Source organism: Pteropus vampyrus, unplaced genomic scaffold (genome assembly GCF_000151845.1).
Source record: "Pteropus vampyrus isolate Shadow unplaced genomic scaffold, Pvam_2.0 Scaffold116, whole genome shotgun sequence".
Classification (NCBI taxonomy): Eukaryota; Metazoa; Chordata; class Mammalia; order Chiroptera; family Pteropodidae; genus Pteropus; species Pteropus vampyrus.
The window spans coordinates 2,160,920-2,187,204 of record NW_011888897.1 but is presented as its reverse complement, the minus strand read 5'-3'; the positions used below and the strand labels follow the sequence as shown (position 1 = coordinate 2,187,204).

Sequence of the window (26,285 nt, the reverse complement as noted above, 5' to 3'; positions counted from 1 at the left end):
GAGAACATACAAATCCCTTTCTTCAGAAGGAAAAGTCCTGTTGCCCTTTTCCCGAGTGATAGATAGATGTGCCTCTTCCACAGTCCCCAGCTTTCTCTTCTACCGGTACTTTCCATGTCGGTTAAAGTGTTTATAGAGATAGCTGATCCGTTTGTTAAGGTTATGCAGGTCATCAAAGAACATTCGATTTCCAACCATTTTCTTCTTCCGGATACAACGCTGCAATTCATTCCCCTTCCAACCTCGAAGCCATCTGGGGCCCTTGATTAGTTCTTTGGGGTGCTTTTCAAAATTCCCTGTGTAATGTGAGAGAACGTGTAAGTTCCAAGACAACCCAGCCTTGACTAGCTAAGCCGTCAGCACACAGTTGCACTTTTCTGAGCATCACCTACAGTCAAGGCATATGACAAGTATCAAGAGCACAGACTCTGGAGCCAGACTGCTTGTAGTTCAAATTCTGGCACTGTCATTTACTAACTTTGGAAAAATTACTTAACCTGTGTCTCGGTTTCCTCACTTGTAAAAAGTTTATCATGAAGATTAAATAATACGTGTAGGGCACTCAGAACAGTGCCCACCACAACATAAATAGCCACATAAGTGTTCGCTTTTACTATTGAGCACGGTACCATTCCTACACAGGGGGAAAAAGATAGTTGTTACAGCATAATTGCCATTCCTAAATTCTGTTTCATGGAGTTGAGTCTTACCCAAGATCCCGATGTTATCATACACCCCGAACATGGCCCTCTTCTCGTTCCAACGATCAACCACTTTGGGGGGCGGGAGGGTGAGCCTTACATGTAACAATCCAGGAACACCTACGGGTGGGGAAGATAGGGACTGAATCTGAGCCGCTTACTGAGTAGAGCTTAGGCAGCCTTTCTACATCGGCCACTTACCCAGAGAGAAGCTTCTGCAGGCTGGGAGCACCCAGCCCCATAGGCGCCTGCCTGCGCCCCCAACGAGGCTCCCTGCCATTGTTACAGTCTCTCCCCTACAAGGGCACAACGCACTAGCCAGACGTGGCCTTCAAGATGACAGGAACCCTCCGCGTTGGCTTTACAGGGTATTACGCGGACGCAACCATCTTGGGCCTTACCCAGAAAGCTCTGGGCGCCGGGCCCGCCTAGGCTCCACCTTCCCCAGCGACAAGCCTCGCCTTCCGGGTTACGGTGAAGAAGCTGTGACACGCCCGCTCTGCCCGACCTAGGCCCTTCGGGGCTGCGGGCGGGAAGCCGTGGCTCGCCAGAAGAGCTAAGGGACTCAGGGAGTCCCAAAACTGAACTTCAAGAAAATTCACTCTATTATTTCCTTGGCCATTCCACAACTGTGAGAGAAATGAAGGTCCAAACTCTGGAACCCAGAGCTTCCTTTCTCTGTGCCGCACAGCGATTTTGCGCTGTCGCTGTTTTTATTACCCCTATTTATTGTACAGGGGAGGAAATCTGAGGATGAGTGAAGCAGGCTTCTGGACGTCACATAGCAGAGGAAATGGCAGAACCTGCATTAAAACCTAAACCTTCTAAATCCTGGCCTGGATTGCCTCCTGTCCTGGGGCTGAGTGGGTCACTACCCCAGGGCCACTACCACTTCCCAGCTGGAACCGCGGAATCTGGTTGCGACGTCCTCTCTACGGACTCGGGCTAAGGAGGACGAGGTAATAAGAGGCGGGAGCCTGAATCTCAGCCCCGCCCCGCCCCGGGTGGTGTGGTCCCGGCTCCCGCGATGTGACTGGCCGGTATCTGCAGCGAGCGTCCCGATTGGCCCCCTTGCGGCCGTTGAGATTTGAACTCTATGTTTGTGGCTCTGCCCGCGCGGTGCCCGGTTCTGAGGCAGGTTTTTGCCTCTGCCTGCCGGCGATTGGCTGGTTTCTCTGCCCGCTTAAGTGCTGCCTCGCTGATTGGTGCCACTGTGCACGCCCTGTTTTTTCCTTCATTTCAGCCCCACATCCTGAGTCCGCGGAACGGCGGTTGAGGTTTTCAGGTAAGGTGTGGAGTTAATGGAGAGCAGGGAATGAAGGCTGGGAAAACCGGGTACGGAGTAATATTAGGCAGCGTACGATAGGCAGAGAAGTCTAATGGATATATCCTTGGGGCACGATGTGGTAGAAACAGTAAGTCTGATAGATCCGCTATGGAATTTGGGCAAATCGCTTACGCTTTTTTAGCCTCAATTTTCTCATCTGTAGATTGGGCTGTGTTATGCACTATATGAGATTGGGATTTGGAAAATCAAATCATATATGATCTATGCAAATAGCCTAACAGAACCTAACACACAGTAAACAGGTAGTAAATGTTAATGCTCTCCTATTCTGGATCCTGGAAACCCACTAGCCCATGCCACGCCACAGTTCTAGTCTCAAGGGAGACATTCTACTTAAGAAGCTTTTCCCATAAAAACGGAAATAATAATGCGAACATAACGCATTGACATGCCACTTTAAAGTTCTTTAAACACTTTTATACCCCTTAACTCATTTGAACCTCAGAGCAACTTCGTGATCAGACGTAACCCTGTTGTACAGATGTGGCCTAGGGGGTGACATGACCAAGCGGTAGAGTCATTACTAAAATTAGATTTTAGTCCAGGATTGATCTCACAGTCTTTAAGGTAATTTTATCAGCTTGATGTAAGACTAAAAAGCATTATATATTGGGGGTGGGGGATGGATAATAGAACCAGAAGAAAAGACAGGCCTTAGATACAGACCCTGACATATTTGCTGTTCGATTTCCAGCCCTGAGAGCCAGTGGAAGAAGGATGTCTCCCCGGTTGTGTGAGTTCCATCTGCCCTTAACCCCAGAGGAATTGTTGAAAAGTGGAGGAGTGAATCAGTATGTTGTGCAAGAGGTACTGCCCATCAGAAATCTTCCATCACAGCTTAGAGGTAAGACTCCATAGCTGCCACTGTGCCTAGCACTTCAAAACAGCCATCCCAAGTGTAATTATATTTCCGTCTGTTCCACTACATCACTAAATTCAGTGAGGGCAAGGAACATGTCTTTCCTGTTTTATACTGTTTTCTCCCTAGCATACCTGGGATATGTTACAGGAAGAGTACACTCATGGACCACCTTATCTCGGTTGTTCATTAAACAGTCCAGGTGTATATGGGAAAAAATTATTCTAGATCTTCACCTCTTACCATACGCCAAAATAAAATTCTGGTGGATTTAAGAGCTACAGGAGAAGATAGCTTTCTCAGAATGTCTGGGACTTTACCTGACCTGTTTCAAGAAACAACAAATCTAGAATTGTTGTTTCCAAGAGTGTGCAATAATGGAAAAAAATATAATACAGCTGCAACACTGTACAATATATGTGCAGTGCAGTTATCCATTGAAACCTGCGGATGACCAAGGTTAATTTATGCATTATCAAACAAGACCCCATAATGTCATTGTACTTACTGGAAGTGATCTTCTATCAGATTGCTTTGGAGAGGTAGACAGAACAGAAATTTAGACTCTGGAGACTAGCTGCCTGAATTTGAATCCTGACTCTACCACTCTGACCTTGGACAAGTTACTTATTCTCTCTGTACCTCAGTTTCCTCACATGTAATAATGGGAATACTAACCTACTTCATTTATTATCTCTTACAACAAGAAAGGTCAGTTAATACAGCATCTTGATAATGTATCCCCATCTTATCTCTTCATGGCCTCCCCATCATGGGTGCCAGGCTCCTTTCTCTTATGTCCAGAAGTAGAAAAGGAGATTTTCTATCTTGTGCTTTTTCTTTTCGTCTTTTTTTTTTTTTTTAATTCTACCAGAAGCTTCCTAACAGATTTAGCCAGAATCGGATCATGCACTCTTTCCCTAACTAATTAGTAATAAAGGAAATGGAATTACCCAGATTGGCTAAATTGACCAGGACTATTACTTAGGCACCTCCCTAAACCTGGACATATCACCATCTGGTAAACAAGGAGTAAGTGGAGTGTGGAGGTCAACTGATGGGTGGCCAACCAACAGTGTCCAGAGATAGACTATTCTCTCCATATTGTGTGGATATATGTGTCACCAGTTGCACATGCTGCACACTGTAGCAAACTGTTCTTCAGTTATTATAATGTGTTATTTCTTCAAATGGATGACCACTCTCTATAAGAGTCCTTTTTTACATATATATAACAGTTGGATTGCTTTTGGTGTTTGAACCCTAAATACAAAGTTCTACTATAAATATACAAAATCAGTTTATTTAATTTATTCAAGTATATGTTGCTATGTTATGTGCCAGGCACTGTTCTAGGCACTGGCAATACAAGAGTAAAGAAAACAAACAAGATGACAAAGTTCTCTCAAGATTCTCAACAAGTAATAAATAAATATGGAGTATCTCAGATGGTTGTAAGTGCCAACAAGAAAAATAAAGCAAGATAAAAAGATACAGTGTGCCTGAGTAGGGACTGGTATTTTATGTTGGATGATCAGAGGCTTGCTGATAGGTGACATTCGAGCAGAAACCTCAAAGGTGAAGAAGTGACCTATGCAGGTTCTCAAAGAAGGGCATTCCAAACAGATGGAAAAGCCAGTGCCAAGGCCCTAAGGTAAGAAAATGCCAGTGTGGTTGGAATGGAGTAAGCTAGGAAAAAAGGTCGGGTGGGAAGTAGTAGATTATTCTAGAGTCTTGTTCTTCAAAGTTTGGTTTTCAAGACCAGCAGTGTTAGTATCAAGATTTAGGACTATATTAGAAATGCAGGATGAAGACCCATCCCAGAACTGTGGAATCAGAAAATTTGTTTTTTAAGAAGATCTCCAGGTAAATCAAATGCACATTTAAGTTGGAGAAGCACTGGTCTTCAGTCGTATAGGTCATGGTCAAGACTTTAGTGTGAGTGAGTCTGAAAACCATTGGGTTCTGAGCACAGGAGTGACATGGTTTAACCTTTCAAAAGAATCACTAGCTGACTTGAGCAACTAGAAGAATGGAGTTGTCATTTACAGAAGTTAGGTAAAATATGAGAGGAGCCAGTTTTAGACTTGGTTATTTCATCGTGAAGTTCAGGGGAGAAGTCCCACCTAAAGATATTTGGGATTTATTATTCAGCCTGTAGAGGGTATGGAGCCATGAGATTGGAGTGAATGTGGGTGGAGAACAAAAGCAATTTAAAGTCCTAAGACCTGAGACAGTCCAGGTTGGAGACTATTTAGAGGTTGGAGAGATGAAAAAGAGCCAGTAGAAGAAACTGAGGACCAGCCATTGAGGCAAAAAGTTAATGAAGGTGCTAAATGGGAGCTAAATTAAGAGAATATTTCAGAAGGGAAAGGCGAGATCAACTGCAAATTAATTACTGGATTTAGCAATGTGGAAATTGCTGGTAACCTTGAAAAAGCTTTTTCAGAGTAATGTTGGGGGCAAAACCCTGATTGGCATAGGCTTATGAGAAAATGGGAGGAAAGAGGTTAAAGATGGTGAGCTTAGATAACACTTTCTGGTTGTTTTGCTTTAAGGAATAGCAGAGAAATGGAGTGGTAGCTAGAGTAGGAGGTTAAGTCAAGGGGGGATTCTTTTTGTAAGATGGGCAGCATTACATGTCTATATGCTGAATGGGAATAATCAGAGAAAGGGAAAAGCTGATGATACATGAAGGAGAAGAAAGAAACCATTGTTAGAGCAATATCCTTTAGTAGGTAAGAGAGTATGTGATTTGGTACACAGGGGGAGGCAATGGTTTTATTAGAGCATGGACAATTTATCTACAGTATCAAAAGAGAAGGCAGAGTCTACAAGCACAGATTCAGTTATGGCAGGTAAGTACAGAGCTTAGGGCAGCTGCAAGATTTTTTCTTTTCCATTCCATTTTCTCAGGGAGATAGGTAGTGAAACTTTAACTGAGAGTGAGTTGGGGAAGAAGGTCTTGATGTGAGGAAAGATGTGAAATAATTGCTTAGAAGAAAATGAATAGACCTGGGAATTTGTAATAGGCTTACCAGAAAATCCTAAATCATAAGTTTAAAGTGGTAATGCAGTACAAAGCTCAAGCTTTATTTTCTAGGCAAAGCAACCCAATATTGAAGAAAAGAAGAGTTTAGTGGAATTTTTTCCATCACAGAAAGAGCTATGTATACAACTTGGTTCAAAAATGATATCACTCCCATACAGCCCTGCCACTCCTGCATGCTGTTAGACATAACTAGATTCTACTGCCCTTTATGCTAAAGTTTTTATCTAGAAGCAATACAATCAGGATGAAAAGAACATTGAATTCAAGAATCAAAAGATGCTGGGTTTTCAAAATGTAAAATAAGTAGTAACAAATGAACCTAAATAAGTATTACGAATGAACCTAAATAAGTATTACAAATGATTGACATAATCACACTGAAAGAGTGGAGAAGAAACTAATCTAAGTAACTTTGAAAAGCTTATTTTCACTATATACTATATACAAAAGAACTTTGCACAATTATTATAAACTAGTTAGTAAATTTATTTTTTATAGGTGTGTGGGTTAGCAATCCTGAAACTGCTTTATGTGTATACTAGGATTAAGCAAAAACATAAATGAACTCTTGTGTTTAATATATACAGAGATAAAAATAGATATAGGGTGTGTGTGTATGTGTGTACATACATACATTTATACATTTTCTCTACTGAGAGGGCCTAAAAACAATGATATACTCCTATAGTAGTGAGCCTAAATAGTGCCTAGAACATGGTTTCTACATATCATTCTCCCAGAAAATGAAACAGGACTCTATTGAGAATCTGATGCCAGGACAGGGCCAGGGAGAGTACAAGATAAGCTGGAACATCTTGTGGTACAAGAAAGTAAGCACGAGTGAAGGAGGCATGTCAGAAGGACATGGGCCAAGTTGAAGGAACTCCCAGTGGTCAAGTTTTGGACAATTTGAGCAACCAAATAAATATTAATGGGAATGAACACAGAATAAAAGAAATATCCATGAATCCACTCTGGTATAAATACATAATTTAATAAATTAATGAGGGGAAAGAGACAGCTCATCTTATAGTGGCATACCCATTAGTAAATGTAGAAGGAATGATGAAGATAGAAAAGTCACCATTTAGTAAATACCATAGTAATAATTATGGCAGGAAAGAATCAATAGATGCTTAGATTAGTGGGCAAACATGATGAGAAATAGGATGTTTACATAGGTTCAAAGTATCTCCCTGCAAGATACTTATTAATTGCAAAGGGCAAAATAGTAACTTTACAGTAGGGACACCTAGCAAACACTACCAAGTGATCAAAATAGACATGACCAGTAATAAGACGAACATCATGTTCTTCTTGGTATGATGTATCTAAAGGACCCAACCTCCCTTCCATGATAATTTGCCAAAAATGTATAACCTCAATCTAATCATGAGAAAATATCAGACAGACCCACACTGAGGGACATTCTACAGAATAACTGGCTAGTACACTTCAAAAGCATCGAAATCATAAAAGAAAAAGATCAGAGGAGACTAAGGAGACACTACAACTGAATGCATTGTGGTATCCTAGATTGGACCCTGGACCAGAAAATGGACATAAATAGAACAGCTGGTAACATTCAAATAAAGTCTGTAGATTAGTTAATAGCGTTAAATTAATACGAATCTCTTGGTTTAGAATAAGTCCTTGTACTGTGTTTTATAAGATGTTAACATTACCTGAGAAAAGTACAGGAACTATACTGGTTTTGCCACTTTCGTAATTTAAAAGAAAATTTTAAAAGAAAATTTAATTTCGTAATTTAAAAGAAAATTTAAAAAATTTAAAAGAAATAAAGATCCTGAGTTTGTGGTCAGTACCAACAACTGTAATTTGGATAAGTCACATAACTACTCTGACAATTTGTTTTTCCCATAAAAATAGACATAATACTATCTGCTCTGTCTAGCTCAGAGATGTGAAGCTCAAGTAAGGCTTTACTTGAAAAACAGGACAAAATGTAAGATATTATAATAGGTTATACTGAAATGAACTATTCCTTTGGTGATTCTATCAATAAAAGCAATTAACTTGATTTTCTGTCATGAATAGAATTTACCAAAAAGGCCTCTCCCCTCTGTATTAATCATTTCCTTTCATCTGTATAGCATTTCAGGCTGCCTTCCGAGCTCAAGGGCCCCTGGCTATGCTGGAGCACTTTGATACTGTCTACAGCATTTTATAGTAAGTGAAATACTGGTTGGTACTTTAAACAGAACTGGTGGCTATTTGTTCTAACTTTGCATGTTAGTTCTGAAATTCCAAATTATAGTTCATTGATAAATGGTTCTGGGTGCTGATATCTCTACTGGTGAACATTTTACTCCAACTTGCCACCATATTTATTCAGCTAAGCAATTTCACATGTATTTTTAACCATTAGATTCTTCAAATTAGATCTGATCTGTTAGAATGGGCTGGCTCTGCAGGTTCCTTTCTCACCCCCTACACTTTCTTTCCCTCATAGTCACTTTCGAAGTATAGATCCTGGCCTCAAGGAAGATACTCTGGAATTCCTGATAAAAGGTGTTTATGGGTCAGGGGGTAGGGGGTGGAAGGTGTTTGTCCTTGTTTGTTTGTTTACTAGATTTTGTCAGCCACATGATGATATCAAGGCTGTGGTGATTCAGTTGGTTTGGCTAAGTCCAGGGACCTTTGATCTATTAAGGTCTGTAATCTTGGTGGTCAACACAGAGTTATGTGTGTTCACTGTAAGGGCAGACCAACAAGAAATTCTCCCTGCTTTTGAACTACCTCTCTTTAATAGAGGTGATTCTTCCAGTTGCCAGGGAGAAATTGTGGTAACTGGAATGAGAGAGTAGGGACAGGATATGTTCACGGTATCAGGGTCAGGGGTCCTAAAGGACTTAGCTTGTATCGTAGCCACTGAGAGATGAAACACAGATCTTTGGTAATCTGATGGTTGCAAGTGCCGGTATACTTTAAAGTTGGGGTTTATGAGGAAAGTGAATGAACCGACTTCAAATTCTGCCCCTCGCAGTGGTATCCCGCCATTCCCAGGAACTTCCAGCCATCCTGAATGATGCAACTTTGAGCGTATCAGATAGAAGTGCCCACCTCAATGCCCTCAAAATGAACTGCTATGCTCTGATACGCCTCTTGGAATCCTTTGAGACCTGCCAGACAAGTCTCATGGACCTGGACCTTGGTGGGAAGGTAACTTGGAGTTCCAGGCTCACTTCATATGGGGCCTGGAGGATTAGGGGAATTAATGGAAAGAAGGGAATCCAGTGAATGATTCTGAGACTCCTTTCTGTTTATAAGGAAGTGCTCAAAAGTATCACAACATATCCTTACCTGATAAGCAGCTCTTTCATATTTTGGAACTTGTAATACTCTTGTATTACCTTCTACCTTGTCTCAATGCTGGATAGTTCAGACGCTCAAACTAGCAGATCTTCACTCTCTATTTTTCGTAAGTGTGTACATGATATTTTTTTTTAGGGTAAGAAAGCCCGGGCCAAGGCAGCCCATGGCTTTGACTGGGAGGAGGAGAGGCAACCAATTCTTCAGCTTTTAACACAGATGCTCCAGTTGGACATTCGTCACTTGTGGAACCACTCAGTAATTGAAGAGGAATTTGTCAGGTTAGCAGTTAAAATGACTACAAATAATATTTAACCATGAAGAATGAAGGCTCTGTTGTTATATCTGCCTTTTAAATACTTTGTTTCATGCCTCAGTTCTATCTGTAATACATAGAAGTATATTCATAATGTTGAGTTATTAGGAAGTAAATAATAATGTTAGAAACTGCTGTGAATTTCTTATCTTTAATGCCCGTTTATTAATTCATGTAACAGTATTTATGAGAATCTCCTAGGTGTGTGGCTGGTATCATAATAAGCACTGAAAACAAAAGTTTCTACCCTTATAGAGTTTATATTATAGAGCAGAAGCCAATTTTTAAAATAAGTAAAATATGTTTTATAGTTTATTACTGTAGAGAAATATAGGGGGGATGAGAAGTTTGATGCAAGAGGGTTGTGATTTTATTTTTTTATTTTTATTTGTCTATTGCAGTCAACATTCAATATTATATTAGTTTCAGATATACAGCATAGTGGTTAGACATTTATTAACTTACGAAGTGATCCCCTTGGCAAGCCTAATATCCACCTGACACCATATATAGTTATTACAATATCATTGACTATATTTTCTGTGCTGTACTTCACATCCCTGTGACTATTTTGTAGCTGCTAATTTGTACTTCTTAATCCCATCACCTTTTTCACCCAGCCCCCCAACCTCCCTCCCACCCTGCAATCATCAGTTTGTTCTGTGTTATCTCTGAAGGAGGGTTGTGATTTTTAAATCAGCCATTCTAGCAAGACTTCTTTGAGTCAGTGACATTTGAGCAAAGACCCAAAGGAGATAATCAGAGCCTTGAGACTATCTGGAGGAAGAGCAAGGTAAGGAAAGAGAATAGCAAGTGCAGAGACCCTGAGGAGGGAGTATGTCTGACATGTAATTAGGCCAGAGAGATGGCAGCTGAGAGAAGGTGAGAGAGAGAGGAGGCTATGAGGTCAGGAGCAGGGGTCAGTGGGAGCCAAACTGTGTGGATCCTTATACGCCATCATGGCAACTCACATTTTCTCAGAGTGAGATGGGGCCACTCGGGTTCTAAGCAGGGCAGTAGATGGTCTGACTTGTACTTTAACAGGATCATCCTGGCTGTTGTGTTGAAACAGACTGTGGAAAGAAAAGAGGGAAGCGAGAGACCAGTTAGGAGGCTGTTGCAGTAACTTGCGCAAGAGATAACAGTAACTTAAACCAAAGAGTTGCAGTGCAGATGGGGAGGAATGGTTGGAGTCTGTACTTTTTTTCTTAAGGTAGAGCTTACAGGAGGAGATGACAGACGTGTGAGGTTTGAGGGAGAGTGCAGTCAAGGATGACTTACCCAGAGTTTGGCCTGAGCACTTGGAAGAATGGAGTTGCCTGGAACTAAAATATGAAGAAGGCTGTGGGGACGTGTTTTAGGCGGCGGTTAGAAGCTCTGTTTCAGACATACAAAGTTTGAGGAGCTTATTACACATCCAGTTAATGTCAGATTAGAATGTACAAATCAAGTACAGGGGAGAGGTCTGGCCTATAGATAAACATTTAGGAATATAGTGTATTTATATAAATGGTAGTTATAGCCATGAGACTGAATGAGATTACTAAATCAGCAAGTAGCTAGAAAGGCATAGAAATCCAAGTACCCTGGGGTACCCTAGCACTAGAAGGGTGAGATGATGAGGAAGAACCAGCCAAAGAAACTGAGAAGGCAGTCTGGTATTCTGGAAGCCAAATGGAGCATATTTCAAGAAGAAAGGAGTGATCAACTATATCAGATGGAGCTGAAAGTCCATATGGATGAGACTGAATTAACCAGTTTATTTAACAATGAGAAGTCATTGGTGACTTTGTCCTATCTTTTACCATATAGTCAGGTTCTGTATAGGCATCATAATTAGTTGAAAGCTGGTAATTCTGAAGGACCATGTAACTATCTGGGATCAGCAAAGCATAGCAACTTGGTGTAGAAGGTGGTAGATAGAATGAAGTAAACTAGCAGACCCTGACTTTGGAGGCAGCAGAGAGAGAAAGACTGAGGCTGAACCCCAATATAATTGCATCCAGATAGCTGATTTCATCATCTCGCTTTCTTCCTTCTCAGTTTGGTTACTGGTTGCTGTTACCGCCTCCTGGAGAACCCCACCATCAGTCACCAGAAGAACCGCGCCACCCGGGAGGCCATAACACACCTGCTTGGTGTAGCCTTGACACGTTATAACCATTTGCTCAGTAAGTTAGCCCTCCACTTTGCCCCACCTTTTTCATTCTTCCCATAATTGCTCATGTTTAATACTTCCACAGGTGCCACTGTGAAGATCATCCAGATGCTGCAGCACTTTGAACACCTGGCACCTGTACTGGTGGCGGCTGTGAGTCTCTGGGCAACTGATTATGGAATGAAGAGCATAGTGGGGGAGATTGTAAGGTAACTAACTCTCCCTTCTCTAAGTTTCTAATTCTCATTTCTTAGGGAGAAGATAAAGATTAGAAATACAATATATTCTCTGCAACACTAGATTTATTCAGCGATTAAATATCAGTCTTCTCTTACTTGGAACTGAATTATCTTGCTGTGGCTGTGTTTTCTTCCCTGCATAGAGAGATTGGACAGAAATGTCCCCAGGAGCTGAGTCGGGACTCTTCAGGGGCAAAGGGCTTTGCAGCCTTCCTGACAGAACTAGCAGAACGTGTCCCAGCCATCCTGATGTCCAGCATGTGCATTTTGGTAGATCATCTGGATGGAGAGGTAGGTGGTACCCTGGGGATCTCAGGTTTTTCTGGGAGGTTTAATTCCATTGTTGAAAGGTTATTTCTTAATAAGAGGTAGCTTTCACATGAAGTCAAATTGTCTAGTCTTATCACTGTGGCAGTTCCTTCCTATAGAGAAGCAGATGAAGTTTATTTCAGCGTCAAGTTGGTTTTATCCAGGTCTGGTAGGGGAAATGACAGTATCACAGTTTAAGTCTAGTGAGAGTGACCCAGCAGTGATTCTGAGTCCCATCCATTTCTCAGGATGAAGCTTCTTCCTACCACCTGACTTGCCTTGCTTTCTCTATACAATAAGTTTTCTCAAATCAACCCATGTCATCTCTCTCAATTATCTCTTCGAATGCTAATCTAGCCATTTCCCAAACTGTTGCAAGGCACTCCTAGGTGAATATTGAGGACAAAGACTCTCCACTCATTCATCTAATTTACTTTAACTTCTTGTGCAAGACCCAATTCTCTTGGCCTCGAAAAAAAGCCAAACCCTGTTCTCCACCAGACTCTGTAATGGACTTCATTGGTACCCTGGGACTAATGTTTGCTTCTCTGTGTCTCATTGTCTGTCATAAAATAGGGGAGTGGGAGAGAAAGGGGGTGCTTATTAGCAAGGATCAAAGGCATTGAGACCTCAGGCAAAAGGTAGTAATTAATGTTTTTCAAATGTATATCAGTGAATAGATACGATTTCAAATTCAGTGCCACCATGATTACTTGGTGAGCCTAATGGGGAAAATGGTTTTGGGCTCTATTTATTTTATCCCTACATTCTCCCCTGAGCAAACAAGGTTCCTCTGGGATTCACCTTTTTCCAGTGACCTCAGAGAGTTGACCAGAAAGAGTTAATAGCAAGACAAGCAAGCTTAACCTTGACTAAAGGCCTTGCCCTTTTGTTGTGCCTGGATAGGCATAAGAATGTAGGGAAAGGAGAGTTAGTATTGGGGTACAGAGGTTCATATCAACTTCGCTTCTCTCTCAGAATTACATGATGCGCAATGCTGTGCTCGCAGCCATGGCAGAGATGGTACTGCAGGTTCTGAATGGCGATCAGCTGGAGGAAGCAGCCCGAGATACCAGAGACCAGTTCTTGGACACCATGCAAGCCCATGGCCACGATGTTAATTCCTTTGTGCGGAGCCGTGTTTTGCAGCTCTTCACCCGAATTGTCCAGCAGAAGGTGATCAGCCTTCTACATGATAAAGACATATGGTACCTCTCTATGTGTAGGCTGAAGGAAAGTAGAATCCAGTGTCAGAGAAAACTGTTCCAAAGAAGAGTCTAGAGTTCGGGTTGTTATTACCAGTAATAAAGGTCCTCCTCTATCAAGGGCAAGGATGGCTGGCTCCATTTAAGGACTATGCTGCGCCTTAACCACTACAAAGGGTGCACCTTCACTATTTTTTATCCCAAGGAAAAGCTTCTTTAGAATGAATGGGTAGCTCATTTAGAGTTTACTTTAAGATCATCTTGAGCAGAAAGGATGATGTGGGATGTAAGTTGATCTTTTTTCTATCCCACATAGGCTCTTCCCCTGACACGTTTCCAGGCAGTGGTGACCTTAGCAGTGGGACGTCTGGCAGACAAGTCAGTGCTAGTATGTAAAAATGCCATCCAACTGCTGGCCAGTTTTCTTGCCAATAATCCCTTTTCCTGCAAGGTAAGTAGGCTTAGACCACCCAAGAGAGAGGAACTAAATGGAAACAGGGATAAAATTAGGAGATTTAGTGACCCTGATACTCATCTTACCTTGATAGCTTAGTGATACTGACCTTGCTGGACCACTGCAGAAGGAAACCCAGAAATTACAAGAGATGAGAGCCAAGAGGCAAGCTTCAGCTGCTTGTAAGTAGTTACTGCATAGGAGTCCCCTCCCCAGACCGTCTTCTTCCTGCAGCAGAAACTCCAGTGAAAGAGTCTAAGTGAGACTTTCTCATTCAGCTGCAGTGCTGGACCCAGAGGAGGAGTGGGAAGCCATGCTGCCAGAGTTAATGTCTACCCTGCAACAGCTGCGAAAACTTCCTCAGGAAGAAGAAGAGATTGCTGAGGAAATGGCTACTACAGAGACCACTGAAGAGGTGAAAGGACGCATCCGTCGGTTGCTTGCTAAAGCTAGTTACAAGTATGTGAAATGAAAGAATGAGGTATTCTCTAATGACCTGTTTCGGTTTAGAGTTTAACCTTTGAGAAACAATATTTCTTTCAAATGAACTGCACTTAGAATATGCTGCCATCAGATGATGGTAGGTGTTTTCATTGTAGTAGTGATCTGAACACCAGATTTATGCCAAAGGCATAGTCCACAATTAAGCATGCTTTTTTACTTTTACAAATGTTTAAAGAAGCTACTAAAACAAGTACATGTAAAAATTATATTAAATATAGCAAAAGTCCTCCTTTCTTTGAAGGAGAAAGCCTATAAGTGTATATTACAACTCTAGTTGTATATTAAGGAAATTGCTTAAACTTTCTAGGCCTCGGTTTCATTATTTGTAAAATAAGTTGATTAGGTCATATGATTTCTAATGTCTTTTTAATTCTAAATTCTGTGAGCTAATAATATCAAACCTGCTTAATCCTACCTTAATCTTTAAATCAACCTAATATGAATCCTGAAGTTAGAGAAAAGATTTCTCTGGTGTTTTTGTGACTCCAGAACTTTGGAGCGGCTTAGCAAAAAAAAAGCCCTTAGAGCTGTCATCAAGTATTCTTAAACCTCAGCCGGTTATTTATTTACTTTTTACCTAATTAAGCTGTTCAGAAAAGGCCAAATATCAATAGAATGTGACTAGTTTGCTCTCCCTTTTGTCTCTCTGGTGTCTCTCTTTACTAAGCATAAACAGAGACTACAGTTTTATGACTGCTTCTTCTGCCTATAAGCATGCTAGTAGTATTTTCTCCTTCTATCAGTTAGAAAAATATTTCATCTCGTTTAAAGATGTCATCTCTTCCTTCAGAAATCCTCAGAAGTCGTTCATGGGTTAAGGTCTTAATAACTGAGATGTTTGCTTCTAATTACAAATTTAAACATACATTAGAACAAAACTTTTCAAAATAACTTTTTAACAGTTTAACTTTGATAAGTTTTTTTAAACAGAAATTTAAATTTAAAAGTAGATTTTTTAATTTCCTTTTTAAAAATTAGACAATATATCATGTGGTACAAAATTTTAAATTACAAAAAGGACACGATGCCATGAAAAGTCCCTTCCAAACCTGTTCCCAGCCCCTTTAGTCCCACAGGGAAGCAACATTCATAGTTTATTGAGTATCTTTCTAGAGATACTATGTAGACATACAGCCAAAAATGTGTTCTTTTTGTTCCCCCTTTTTACGCAAGTGATAGAATTCTCTACCTGCTGATCTACCACCTTGCTTTTTTCATTTAACTATGTATGTCAGTGGTTTTTTAAATATTTGTACATAAATACTGCCTCAGTAATTTTTATGGCTACATCGAATGCCATCGTATGGATATACTGTAAATTAACCAGTTATTGAAAGTATATTTTTTCTAAACTTTCACTTGGCAAAGTTTTCAAACAGAGGTTTGGAATAGGTTTGTGATTTTTAAAATTTAAAAGCCTTATTTGAGTATTTTGAAGACTGTAGTTAAGCCTTGTCACTTTAGACACAGGAAAAGCGTTTGAGCTCCACCCCTTCGTAGGTGCTTTATAACCTTCAAGCGTAAGAAGTGTTCCTTTTCTTTGTAGCAGTAGGTCTAAGTGCTTGAAGGAATCATGAGGCAAGCTCCCTTATAAAAGGCTACAGTGACACTCTTGTATGCCAGGTTTTTTTTAAGGTTGTGGTGATGCTTTTATGGGTGCTGAATTGGTAACAGGTTGATATTCTTTCAGGCAAGCCATTATTCTCACTCGAGAAGCCATAGGCCACTTCCAAGGGTCGGAACCCTTCTGTCATATGGACCCAGAGGAGTTAGAGGAGACCAGGTTCCTGAATCTCTTAGGAACTATCTTCAAAGGTAACTCCTTTTTTTCTTCAGTCAACAAACAAAACATTTCAACTAGTTTTTATGGACCGTTTACTTTATGCCAGACACTGGCCTAGCTGACAGAACCTGGTGCTGAAAGAGGTCAGAAGGGAGTTGGCAGTGCTTCTGCTTGAAAATAGAAGCAGCCCATGAGCCCAAAATTGATAGTCACAGCGTGTGAAAGGGCATTTCCAAACCACAGAGGACTTTAGAAATCTTCTTTGAGAAATGAACCAAGATATTTTAGAATAGGTTCTAAATTTATACCTTCTTTTTTTGTGTGTGGAAAGGAATATCTAGAGAGTTTATAGCTGTTAGATTTCCCCATCTCAGACATTCTCTAACTCTTAGGCCCAGCAGCTTCCACACAGGAGAAGAATCCCCAGGGGTCTGCAGAGCACATGGTCCCAGGACAGACTAACTGTGAAGACAAGCCAAATGGGTCAGAGCCTGAAAAATCCAGGGAAAGGGATGAACTGGTGAAGCAGGAGATGCTAGTGCAGTACCTGCAGGATGCCTATGGCTTCTCTCTGAAGATTACAGAGGCCATTGGCATCATCAGCAAGATGATGTATGAAAACACGACCACAGGTATGGTGTGCCAAAGTCCCTTTCTATAAGGACTGGGTCTTGGGGTTGGGAAAACCAGTCTTGTCCATATTTTATTGATGTCTTATCTGTTCCTTTAAGAGACAGGAATTCTTATTTCCATTTTTTAATGCCTATAGTATTTCACGATAGGGCACTAAAGGAGTCAACGTTCTTGCTAAAATGAGGAAGGCCCCACTTGCATGTTGCTACATTAACAAAGTTTCTGTCTTTGAGTTTGGGGGAGTTTTGCCAAGCAGATGGGTGACATTTGTGTCTATTCTCTCAGTGGTACAGGAAGTGATTGAATTCTTTGTGATGGCATTCCAATTTGGGGTACCTCAGGCCCTCTTTGGGGTGCGCCGCATTCTGCCTCTCATCTGGTCTAAGGAACCTGGTGTCCGGGAAGCTGTGCTTAATGCCTACCGCCAACTTTACCTCAACCCCAAAGGGGACTCTGCCAGGTATATGGGGTACTCTAGCCTTTGCTGACTTTTCTGAGGTCAGTTTCTCATAGGATGTTTCTAATTTCCTGAAGAAATTGGGGTGGGAGGGGGCATCCGTCTAAAGGAGTTCTGAATCCATAGGCAGTAGGTCTATAATGGGGTTCAAGGTAGGGCTGAATTTCCAGTGAAACCCATCCTAAATAGTTATTTGACATTGTGGGGCGATAGCCCTAATCACGTGTTCGCCAGGTTCAAGGTATCAGCCTTCTAATGACCTCTGATTTTTGCTGTTCCCACAGAGCCAAGGCCCAGGCTTTGATTCAGAATCTCTCTTTGCTGCTAGTGGATGCCTCAGTTGGGACCATTCAGTGTCTTGAGGAAATAGTAAGTCTCCTCACTTCTTCTTTCTTTAGTCATTCAACAAGTATTAGTGAGCGATTACTGTGTGTTCAGCAATTTACTCAGCCCCACGAAGAAGGATAAGATTATTTGCTTACAAGTTTCCAACTTAAAATGAATCAACAGTCTAATTGGTAGCCAAAAAACACAAAACACTTACCAGACAATGCAGCAGATAGATAATTAAGTGCCAGAATAAGTGGCACAAGTGATGGTCATAGTAGCAGTAGTAATGGAATAATAACACTGTACATGTCGGGCACTGTGCTTAGCACTTTACTCATATTAATGTGTTTAGTCCCTACAAGAACCCTATGAGGTAACTGTTATCTACAGTCTACAATGAGAAATCTGAGGAACAGAGAAGTTAAAGAACTCAGCTACTTACAGCTAGTTAGTGGCAACATTTGAGATTCAAACTCAGGCAGAAGAGCTCCAGAAAATATACTCTTAACTTTATGTTATACTGATGAGTACAGAGTGGGAAAGAGAGCAGTGTGAGGTGAGATGATCAAGGAAAGCTTCCTAAAGGTGGTAGGACTTAACTCTGGGTCTTGATGAGTAGGATTTAGAGAATACGAGAAAGAAGGGAAAACATTTCAGACAGAAAGCCAAGAAAGAGCACAGCCTATGTTGTAGAATAAGCAAGATTGAGTTCTGGCTCAAAATTGTTATCTGGAAAAGACAGTAAAGCTGGGAATATGAGTTGGAACTAAAGTGTAAAGGTCCCTGGATGCCTTTCAACCTTGTTAGCCAGGAACCCCAACATTTTAGGCAAATCTGCTCTAAAGCATTTGGATTATGGGGACAAAAGGTGGACGTAGTGCTGACCACCAGCTTCCACTGGCCAGGAACACTATCTCCAGCCACATTTTTCTCCTCACGGGGGAAAATAAAAGTACCTGATGGTGGCGACTGGCCTTAGATCTCATAGGCTAGCTACTGGTCCAAGTCCCTATAGTAGGCAAAGGAGAGAGGTGTCTAAATGATGAAACACAGTGTGGCATGATGAAATAAATGTTGAAGAGACTGATCCAGCAGTAGCATACAAGTCGATTGGAGCAGAGGCTAGGGACAGGAAGGTCCCTAGAGGCTGCTGTAGGTGTGCGGTGACAAGATGGGGCTAGACTCTGGGGGTGGGAAGGAAAGTTATAGAATTGTACTTAATTGAAGACAAATCTTAAAGGAAGAGTAGATAGGACTAAGTGACTGATTTATAAAAAATAAGGTGACTGTGAAGTTTTAAGCATATGTGACTAAGAGTGTTGATACCATTGGCAAAATGAAAAGGCAAAGAGGGCTGATGGCTTCCATTTTAAACATGTTGAGTTTGTGGTAACAGCAAGAAAACCTACTAGAAACCTCCAGAATGCAGTCAGAACTATAGAGCCACATGGAACTCAACAAGGTCAGTTTCAGTATGTCATCTTAATAAACGTAGTTTTGAAGGCATGAGAAGGCGTTGAAAAGTAGCAGAGATGGAAGTACCTCCCCAAACCCCTTCTTTACATTTTGGCCTTCTTCCTTTTTCATTTCTAAGTATTGAGAACCACTTCAGGTTCTCGATATTCTCTTCAGAGAAGTAGACTAAAGATCAGGGCAATTATTTTTTCACCTGAGCCGTTTTTCTTTTTTCTTCAGCTCTGCGAGTTTGTACAGAAGAATGAATTGAAACCAGCAGTGACCCAGCTGCTTTGGGAGCGGGCAACCAAGAAGGTCCCCTGCTCCCCTCTAGAGCGCTGTTCCTCTGTCATGCTTCTTGGGATGATGGCACGGTGAGGCTCAGATCCAGACAGGCAGTAGGATGAGAGAAGAAAGGAAGGTTCCCTGTTCTGCAGTGATAGTAGTCAGGCCCAGCTGAGCCCTATGTGTGAGTTGGCTACCTAAATGGAAAATAAACTAGCGAAAGTACCAGTATCCCCTGCTTAGCAGAAATAGTGGAGTCAATGGAGAAAGAGGGAATCCAAGGGGTGGCCCTGTGTCAGAGCCTCTCTAGTGCTCCAAGGCTCTTTAAGCCCCGTGTTGGGTATAGTATCTACCTCCCTTGGCATTGTCCCACGCACAGAATCATGTCCATGACTAGCTTTGATTCTGTGGCTTCCTTCCCCTAGAGGAAAACCAGAAATTGTGGGAAGCAACTTAGACACACTGGTGAACATAGGGCTGGATGAGAAGTTTCCACAGGACTACAGGCTCGCCCAACAGGTGTGCCATGCCATTGCCAACATCTCTGACAGGAGAAAGGTATGTGGGGTGATTACGTCCAAACTAAGGAGAGTGAGGGTCCTCTTATCCACCCCTCACATACCCATGTGCTGTCTTTCCTGTTCTCAAAAGCCTTCCCTGGGCAAACGTCACCCTCCCTTCCGGCTGCCTCAGGAACACAGGTTGTTTGAGCGACTACGGGAGACGGTCACAAAAGGTAAGCTATCACGAAGGGCCTTGGGCAAAATTGGGTCCTTTGTCTGCAGTGGGCAACTTCTCTCTTCTTCTCTGTAGGCTTTGCCCACCCAGACCCACTCTGGATCCCCTTCAAAGAGGTGGCTGTGACCCTCATATACCAACTGGCAGAAGGCCCTGATGTGATCTGTGCCCAGATATTGCAGGGATGTGCAAAGCAGGCCCTGGAGAAGCTAGAGGAGAAGAGCACCCCCCAGGAGGACCCAAGTAAGTGGGCAAGAGGGTCAATGGGCACAGTGGGCAGCAGCCAGCTTCTGCTGCTCTCCCTGCCAGACCAGAAGCCACTGCCCCCACCACTTCTTACAATAACCCCTGACCCCCTCAGCCCACTATCACATTTTTGTCACTCAAGTTGGGCCATTCCCCACCACCATTCCCACACTCCCAGCCCTTGCTGCTTCACTAGTTGATGTAGCACACGAGCAAGGGAACGATCAGTGAAAACAAGATGCAGAGTCCTGTGAGACTCGATTATGTCTTTTTCTCCCTGCCTTTCCTCTCCTGTCCAGAGGAGACCCCCATGCTCTCCACTTTCCTGCTGATGAACCTGCTGTCCCTGGCTGGGGATGTGGCTCTGCAGCAGCTGGTACATTTGGAACAGGCAGTGAGTGGAGAGCTTTGTCGGCGCAGAGTTCTTCGGGAAGAACAGGAGCATAAGACTAAAGAGCCGAAGGAGAAGGTGAATGGAGTGCCTGGGCGTTTGGGTTCCTGTCTCAAGCAGTTCCCAGATTTGTTTCATGACCTCAGGTCATTCACATTTCCTTCTGAAGATCTCTGCTTCTTCCTTACTATTAAATGAAGACAGCACTCCGCCTCCTTGCTGCTACTATTCTGGGAAAGATTAGTGAGAACAAAGATGGAACAGTCTGTCCATGATCACCATGGTTTTAGGTAAACGGGGAGCATTTAGTTAGGGACCTCAGCATAGAACAGAGGCTCTGCCTGAGGCAGCGTTTTTTAGAACATGCACACACCCATCAGCCTTGGTGACCAGACCTGCCACCTGATGGAGAGACCTTGTGTTCTCTCCACTAGAGGCAGTGATGTCTTGCAGACATATAGACACAGAGCCTTGCAGCAGTGGGATGAGGTCTGACCTTCTCTATGACCTCGAACCATCGTCTGGCGTGATCTGTCTATTTACTATATACAGGAAATGTTATGCTTCTGTGAAGATGAGTTAAGAAGGCAAATAGGAATGTGCTTTGGCAATTTAAAAACAAATATAGGGGACCTAGTTCTTTTCCTCTTTAATTCAGGAGTCCTCCTTCTCTGCAGACAAATTTGCCAATTCCGTGAATGGTTTTGCAAAATTCGCCTTTCTTCAGATCTGTTCATGCAAAATGAAGGATAGGCTGGAATCAAAACTATTGTCTCTGATCGCCCATGATCCTTGGCTTCTTTTCCATTAGAATGCAAGCACCGAAACCACCATGGAGGAGGAGATAGGGCTGGTCGGGGCCACTGCTGATGACACAGAAGCAGAACTAATTCGCAGCATCTGTGAGATGGAACTGTTAAATGGTAAGAAGAATTGCTGAGTGATCTTCTCCCCAGATGAGATAACCTGTACCAAACCTAGAGGTGTTCTTCCGATAGGCAAACAGATACTGGCTGCCTTTGTTCCACTTCTGCTTAAAGTCTGCAACAACCCTGGCCTCTATAGCAACCCAGAACTCTGTGCAGCTGCGTCACTTACCCTTGGCAAATTCTGCATGATCAGGTAGGCCGTGGGGTTGGTACTGCCTGCTCAAGGATGATGGGGATGGTATCATTTCCCTGATGATCCTCTCCTTGCCCTTAGTTCCACTTTCTGTGACTCCCAGCTTCGTCTTCTGTTCACCATGCTAGAGAAGTCCTCACTCCCCATTCTCCGGTCTAACATCATGATCACTATTGGGGATCTGACCATCCGTTTCCCCAACCTGGTGGACCCTTGGACACCTCATCTATATGCTCGGTAGGAGATCCCTCACAGTGCCGGCTCTGAGAGGGTCTAGTTAAGTCAGTATGAGAATCACTAAAGCTGTATTTCCCCAATCTTTAGCATTACCATGAACATCTGCCTAAAGCTTGGCCTCTTTCCTCAATCCCAGCTTTCAACTCTAGACAACTTTCTAACTGCTTCTAGAATGGCACATTAAGAAAGAGTAGTAGATTTCTGCTGAGGCCCTTTCCTGCCATTGTCAGGGTGTAGCCCTTGGTCCTGATCCCAATGACTTGAGATTTTATTCCTAGCCTCCGGGACCCAGCTCAACAGGTGCGGAAAACAGCAGGGCTGGTGATGACCCACCTGATCCTAAAGGACATGGTGAAGGTGAAGGGGCAGGTTAGCGAGATGGCTGTGCTGCTTATTGACCCCGTGCCTCAGATTGCTGCCCTGGCCAAGAACTTCTTCAATGAGCTCTCCCACAAGGTGAGAGGCAGAGAGACAGCTCAGGGTTTGCTGCCATGTAGGTCACATGTCACCTCACTCTGTAACATAATTTTCTCTTACAGGGCAATGCAATCTATAATCTCCTTCCAGATATCATCAGCCGCCTGTCAGACCCCGAGGGAGGGGTGGAGGAAGAGCCTTTTCACACCATCATGAAGTATGATTCCCTGGACCTTGGGGCATGTTTTTCATAGACTTAGCAATCAAATCTGTGCAGTCATGTGCAGCTTGACAACAGGGACACCTGAGAAGTGTGTTGTTAGGCAATTTCATCGTTGTATAAATAACAGTGCGCTTACACAAACCTAGATGTCTAGCCTACCATACACCTAGGCTATATGGGATATCCTACAGCTGCTAGGCTGCAGACCTGTATAGCATGTTACTGTGTAGAACAACACGAGAATAAATCAGCCACAAGAGTAAATGATGCAATCAAGATATGCAGTAAACACAAGGTGTATGAGGCTGTTGCTGGAGTAACAGCATACGGTTTTACAGAAAATTTTTTATAAGTAGAAAGAGTACACTCTAAAATAATGATTAAAAGTATAGTATAGAAAATACATAAACCAGTAACAGTCGTTTATTATCACTATCAAGTACTATGGACTGAACATAACTGTGTGCTGTACTTGTATATGACTGGCAGCACAGTAGGTTTGATTATACCAGCATGACCGTGAACATGTGAGGAATGTGTTGCGCTAATGATGTTACAGCAGCTACGATGTCACTAGGTGATAGGAGTTTTTTGGTTCATTATAATCTTGTGGGACCACCATGGCACATGTGGTCAGTCATTGACCGAAACGTCATTATACAGCACAGGACTATATGTGAATTCCAACTCTGCTACCTTGTAGCTGTATGGCCTTCAGCAATACCTTAACCTCTCTCTGTTTTTTTCTCCTGTATAAAGTAAGGCCAATAATACTTGCCCCTTAGTTCTTGATAAGATTCAATAAGATAAAGTGCCTGACACGGTGGTAGGTACATAGTAGTATTCAACTAGATTGGCAGCTGTTTTTGTTATGAATTTCTATTCACAGTAAAAATTCCTCAGGGGAGTGGGGTGGACCTGTGTCTGGGGTATGGGAGAAGGCAGGAGGAAGCAGAGGAGAGCAACTGCCCTCAGAGAGGCAGGCATGGGCCATGGCAGGGAAGAGTCTTCTACTAAGGCAAGAGGCCTAGTGCTGAAGGAGGGTCCAGGACTGGTGGCAGTGGGTGGGTTCAGAGCGGCCCTGGGCAATGGAACATCAGCACCCCACCTCTGCAGGCAGCTGCTCTCCTACATCACCAAGGACAAGCAGACTGAGAGCCTGGTGGAGAAGCTGTGTCAGCGGTTCCGCACAGCCCGGTACGCTGCCTTCCTGGAGGGTTCTTTGTGCTGAGAGGGGGGCCCCACGGGAAGAAGTGTCCCCGGGGCAGGGGAAACTGATGAGGGAGGTTGAGCTTTCACTCCCAGTATGTCTTGCTACTCCTCACAAAGCCTTTCCCATCTGCAGAACTGAGCGACAGTACCGAGACCTGGCCTACTGTGTGTCACAGCTGCCCCTCACAGAGCGAGGCCTCCGCAAGATGATGGACAATTTTGACTGCTTTGGAGACAAATTGTCAGACGTGTCCATCTTCAGTGCTTTTTTGTTGGTTGTGGGCAAGCTGCGGCGCGGGGCCAAGCCTGATGGCAAGGTGAGCAGTGCCCGCTGGGTTCGCATTAGTTCATGCAGTCTGCAGTGTTCGGGGGCTCTTGAAGTCACCATGTTACTGCCGTACATATCCCCAGCTGGACTGCAACCACGTAACCAGAGTGACCTGAGACCAGATCTGTCTCCAATTCTGTTCCTCTGTTTCTTTTTTTTTAATGAACTATTTTTAGAGCAGTTTTAGGTTCAAAGCAAGATTGAGTGGAAAGTAGAGCGTTCCCCCATGTGCCCTCTGCCCCCACACATGCACAGCCTTCCCCATTATCAACATCCCCCACCAGAGTGGCACATTTGTTATAATCGAACCTACATGGATACATCATTGTCACTCAAAATCCATAGTTTACATTGCGGTTCACTCTTGCTCCTGTACATTCTATGATTTTGGACAGTTGTATAATGAGCTGTGTCCACCATTATAGTATCTTACTGACTAGTTTCACTGCCCCCAAAATCCTGTTCACCCCTTTCTCCTCCCCAACCCCTGGGAGCAACCACTGATCTTTTTACTGTTTCCACAGTTTTACCCTTTCCAGATTGTCATATAGTTGTAATCATATAATATGTACCCTTCTCAGGCTGACTTCTTTCACTTAGTAATATGCATTTAAGCTTTCACTGTCTTTTCATGGCCTTGTTTCTTTTCAATCATAGAAATAACTATTTCCAGGCTTGGTCTTAATCTCTTTTTCCCTCCAGGCTATAATAGATGAATTTGAGCAGAAGCTTCGGGCCTGTCACACAAGAGGGTTGGATGCAATAGAGGAGACTGGCCAAGGGGGTAGCCAGAAAACCCCATCAGCCAAGAAACAATCCGTGGGTATGTGAGGCAATTCCACAGTGGAGAGACCAGGCTCTGGCCCTCCTCTCAGATGAGGGTTCCTTTTTTTCCTTTTGGACTCAGACCTCTGCTTTTTCTAGTCTCTAGGCACCAGCATCTGGCCTCTGCAACCTCAGACAATGACTTTGTCACGCCTGAGCCACGCCGTACTGCCCATCGGCATCCAAACACCCAGCAGCGAGTTACAAAAAAGAAACCCAGAATTGTCTTCTCGAGTGATGAGTCCAGTGAGGAAGGTACAGTGCTCCCTCCCAGCCGGCCCAGAAGAAACACAGGTTGGGGTGTGGGGGTCTGGTTCTGATGGGGTCCTGCTGTGTGGACTCTCCACCCACTCCCCACTGAGGTCATCTTCCTCCCTGAGCAGTTCGGGTTTTATTTCTGCGATATGGTCTGGGCCTGTCCCATTTGTTCTCTGAGATCTATTGTTCGCTACCTTTGTGACTCAGCTTTTTCTCATTCCTCCAATTCTTGGAATAGAACTTTCAGCCGAGTTGACAGAAGATGAGACACCCAAGAAAACCACCCCCATCCGCCGAGCATCTACTCACAGGCACAGGTTCTAGAAGGTCGGCTTGCCTGTTCCCATCCCTGCTGTGCAGGGTGTCTTGTGGGGTGAATAACATTCCCCTTGTAAAATACTTATTTGCCTCTCTCCTTGGTTTTTTAATACATAAATCACTTTATAATATAAGGCATTTCTCTTAAACTAGCCTAACTGAACTGAGTAGAGCTGCTTTCACTAGAATGTTTGCCAATTTCCTTGTTTTCTAATGAATAAATATTTTTATATACTTTTAGACATTTTTCCTGAGCTTGTCTTTGTTTCATCTTTGACATTAGCCCAGGTGCAGGCAGCAGATAGAGGGTTATCATCCAGAGAGGACAAGCCTGGGAGTCCTGGGGCCCATCTCAAGAACTGACAACTTAATGCTCCTCAGTGCTTCATCTTTCCCTTCTCAACCTCTCCACCCTGCAAAAGTGACAGGATTGCTCCGCCGGAGAATTACGCAATGTCTAGCCTCCAAATATGTGCTTTTTGCCCTCTGGTGGGCATTTGACAATGTGTACTTATTGTTGTCACAACCTAGAGGGGAGGGGTGCTACCA

The 26,285-nt window shown here is 43.0% G+C and overlaps 2 protein-coding genes and 1 non-coding gene across 4 annotated transcripts; 2 read left to right on the top strand and 1 right to left on the bottom strand.

Moving 5' to 3' along the window:
- Window positions 1-44: 44 nt before the first annotated feature.
- MRPL51 (mitochondrial ribosomal protein L51) lies at window positions 45-1,137 on the bottom strand. The gene is made up of 3 exons (XM_011365874.2): window positions 903-1,137; window positions 711-821; window positions 45-296 (listed from the first exon to the last, which is right to left on the bottom strand). The coding sequence occupies exons 1-3, from the start codon at window positions 979-981 to the stop codon at window positions 100-102; spliced, it is 387 nt and encodes a 128-aa protein (XP_011364176.1). The 5' UTR covers window positions 982-1,137; the 3' UTR covers window positions 45-99.
- A 701-nt stretch (window positions 1,138-1,838) lies between these two features.
- Window positions 1,839-25,976, top strand: NCAPD2 (non-SMC condensin I complex subunit D2). 2 transcript variants are annotated; one of them, XM_011365873.2, is made up of 32 exons: window positions 1,839-1,986; window positions 2,744-2,893; window positions 8,075-8,150; window positions 8,434-8,492; window positions 8,968-9,143; window positions 9,432-9,574; window positions 11,653-11,780; window positions 11,853-11,976; window positions 12,150-12,297; window positions 13,294-13,491; window positions 13,837-13,971; window positions 14,069-14,156; window positions 14,253-14,433; window positions 16,169-16,293; window positions 16,654-16,893; window positions 17,180-17,354; window positions 17,636-17,720; window positions 19,377-19,510; window positions 19,847-19,979; window positions 20,073-20,157; window positions 20,235-20,402; window positions 20,705-20,874; window positions 21,608-21,719; window positions 21,795-21,918; window positions 22,000-22,155; window positions 22,434-22,611; window positions 22,695-22,789; window positions 23,912-23,992; window positions 24,141-24,324; window positions 25,038-25,158; window positions 25,260-25,415; window positions 25,657-25,976. In XM_011365873.2, the coding sequence occupies exons 2-32, from the start codon at window positions 2,767-2,769 to the stop codon at window positions 25,740-25,742; spliced, it is 4,191 nt and encodes a 1,396-aa protein (XP_011364175.1). In that variant the 5' UTR covers window positions 1,839-1,986; window positions 2,744-2,766; the 3' UTR covers window positions 25,743-25,976. The 2 variants fall into 2 exon arrangements, with proteins under 2 accessions (XP_011364175.1, XP_023389733.1); XM_023533965.1 differs by lacking the exon at window positions 1,839-1,986 and adding an exon at window positions 2,007-2,116.
- On the top strand, window positions 8,563-8,891 carry LOC111743570. Its single transcript, XR_002781788.1, has one exon. It is a non-coding gene; the product is annotated as a small nucleolar RNA U85 (small nucleolar RNA).
- Window positions 25,977-26,285: the final 309 nt, after the last annotated feature.

Excerpts from the sequence above, each read along its gene's own strand:
- MRPL51 (XM_011365874.2), bottom strand. The coding sequence starts at position 981 with ATGGCAGGGAGCCTCGTTGGGGGCGCAGGCAGGCGCCTATGGGGCTGG. Across the intron at positions 822-902 it reads CTGCAGAAGCTTCTCTCTGG|GTGTTCCTGGATTGTTACAT; the intron begins GTAAGTGGCCGA and ends CCCCACCCGTAG. Across the intron at positions 297-710 it reads TGATAACATCGGGATCTTGG|GGAATTTTGAAAAGCACCCC; the intron begins GTAAGACTCAAC and ends CACATTACACAG.
- NCAPD2 (XM_011365873.2), top strand. The coding sequence starts at position 2,767 with ATGTCTCCCCGGTTGTGTGAGTTCCATCTGCCCTTAACCCCAGAGGAA. Across the intron at positions 17,355-17,635 it reads CCCAAAGGGGACTCTGCCAG|AGCCAAGGCCCAGGCTTTGA; the intron begins GTATATGGGGTA and ends CTGTTCCCACAG. Across the intron at positions 17,721-19,376 it reads TTCAGTGTCTTGAGGAAATA|CTCTGCGAGTTTGTACAGAA; the intron begins GTAAGTCTCCTC and ends TTTTTTCTTCAG.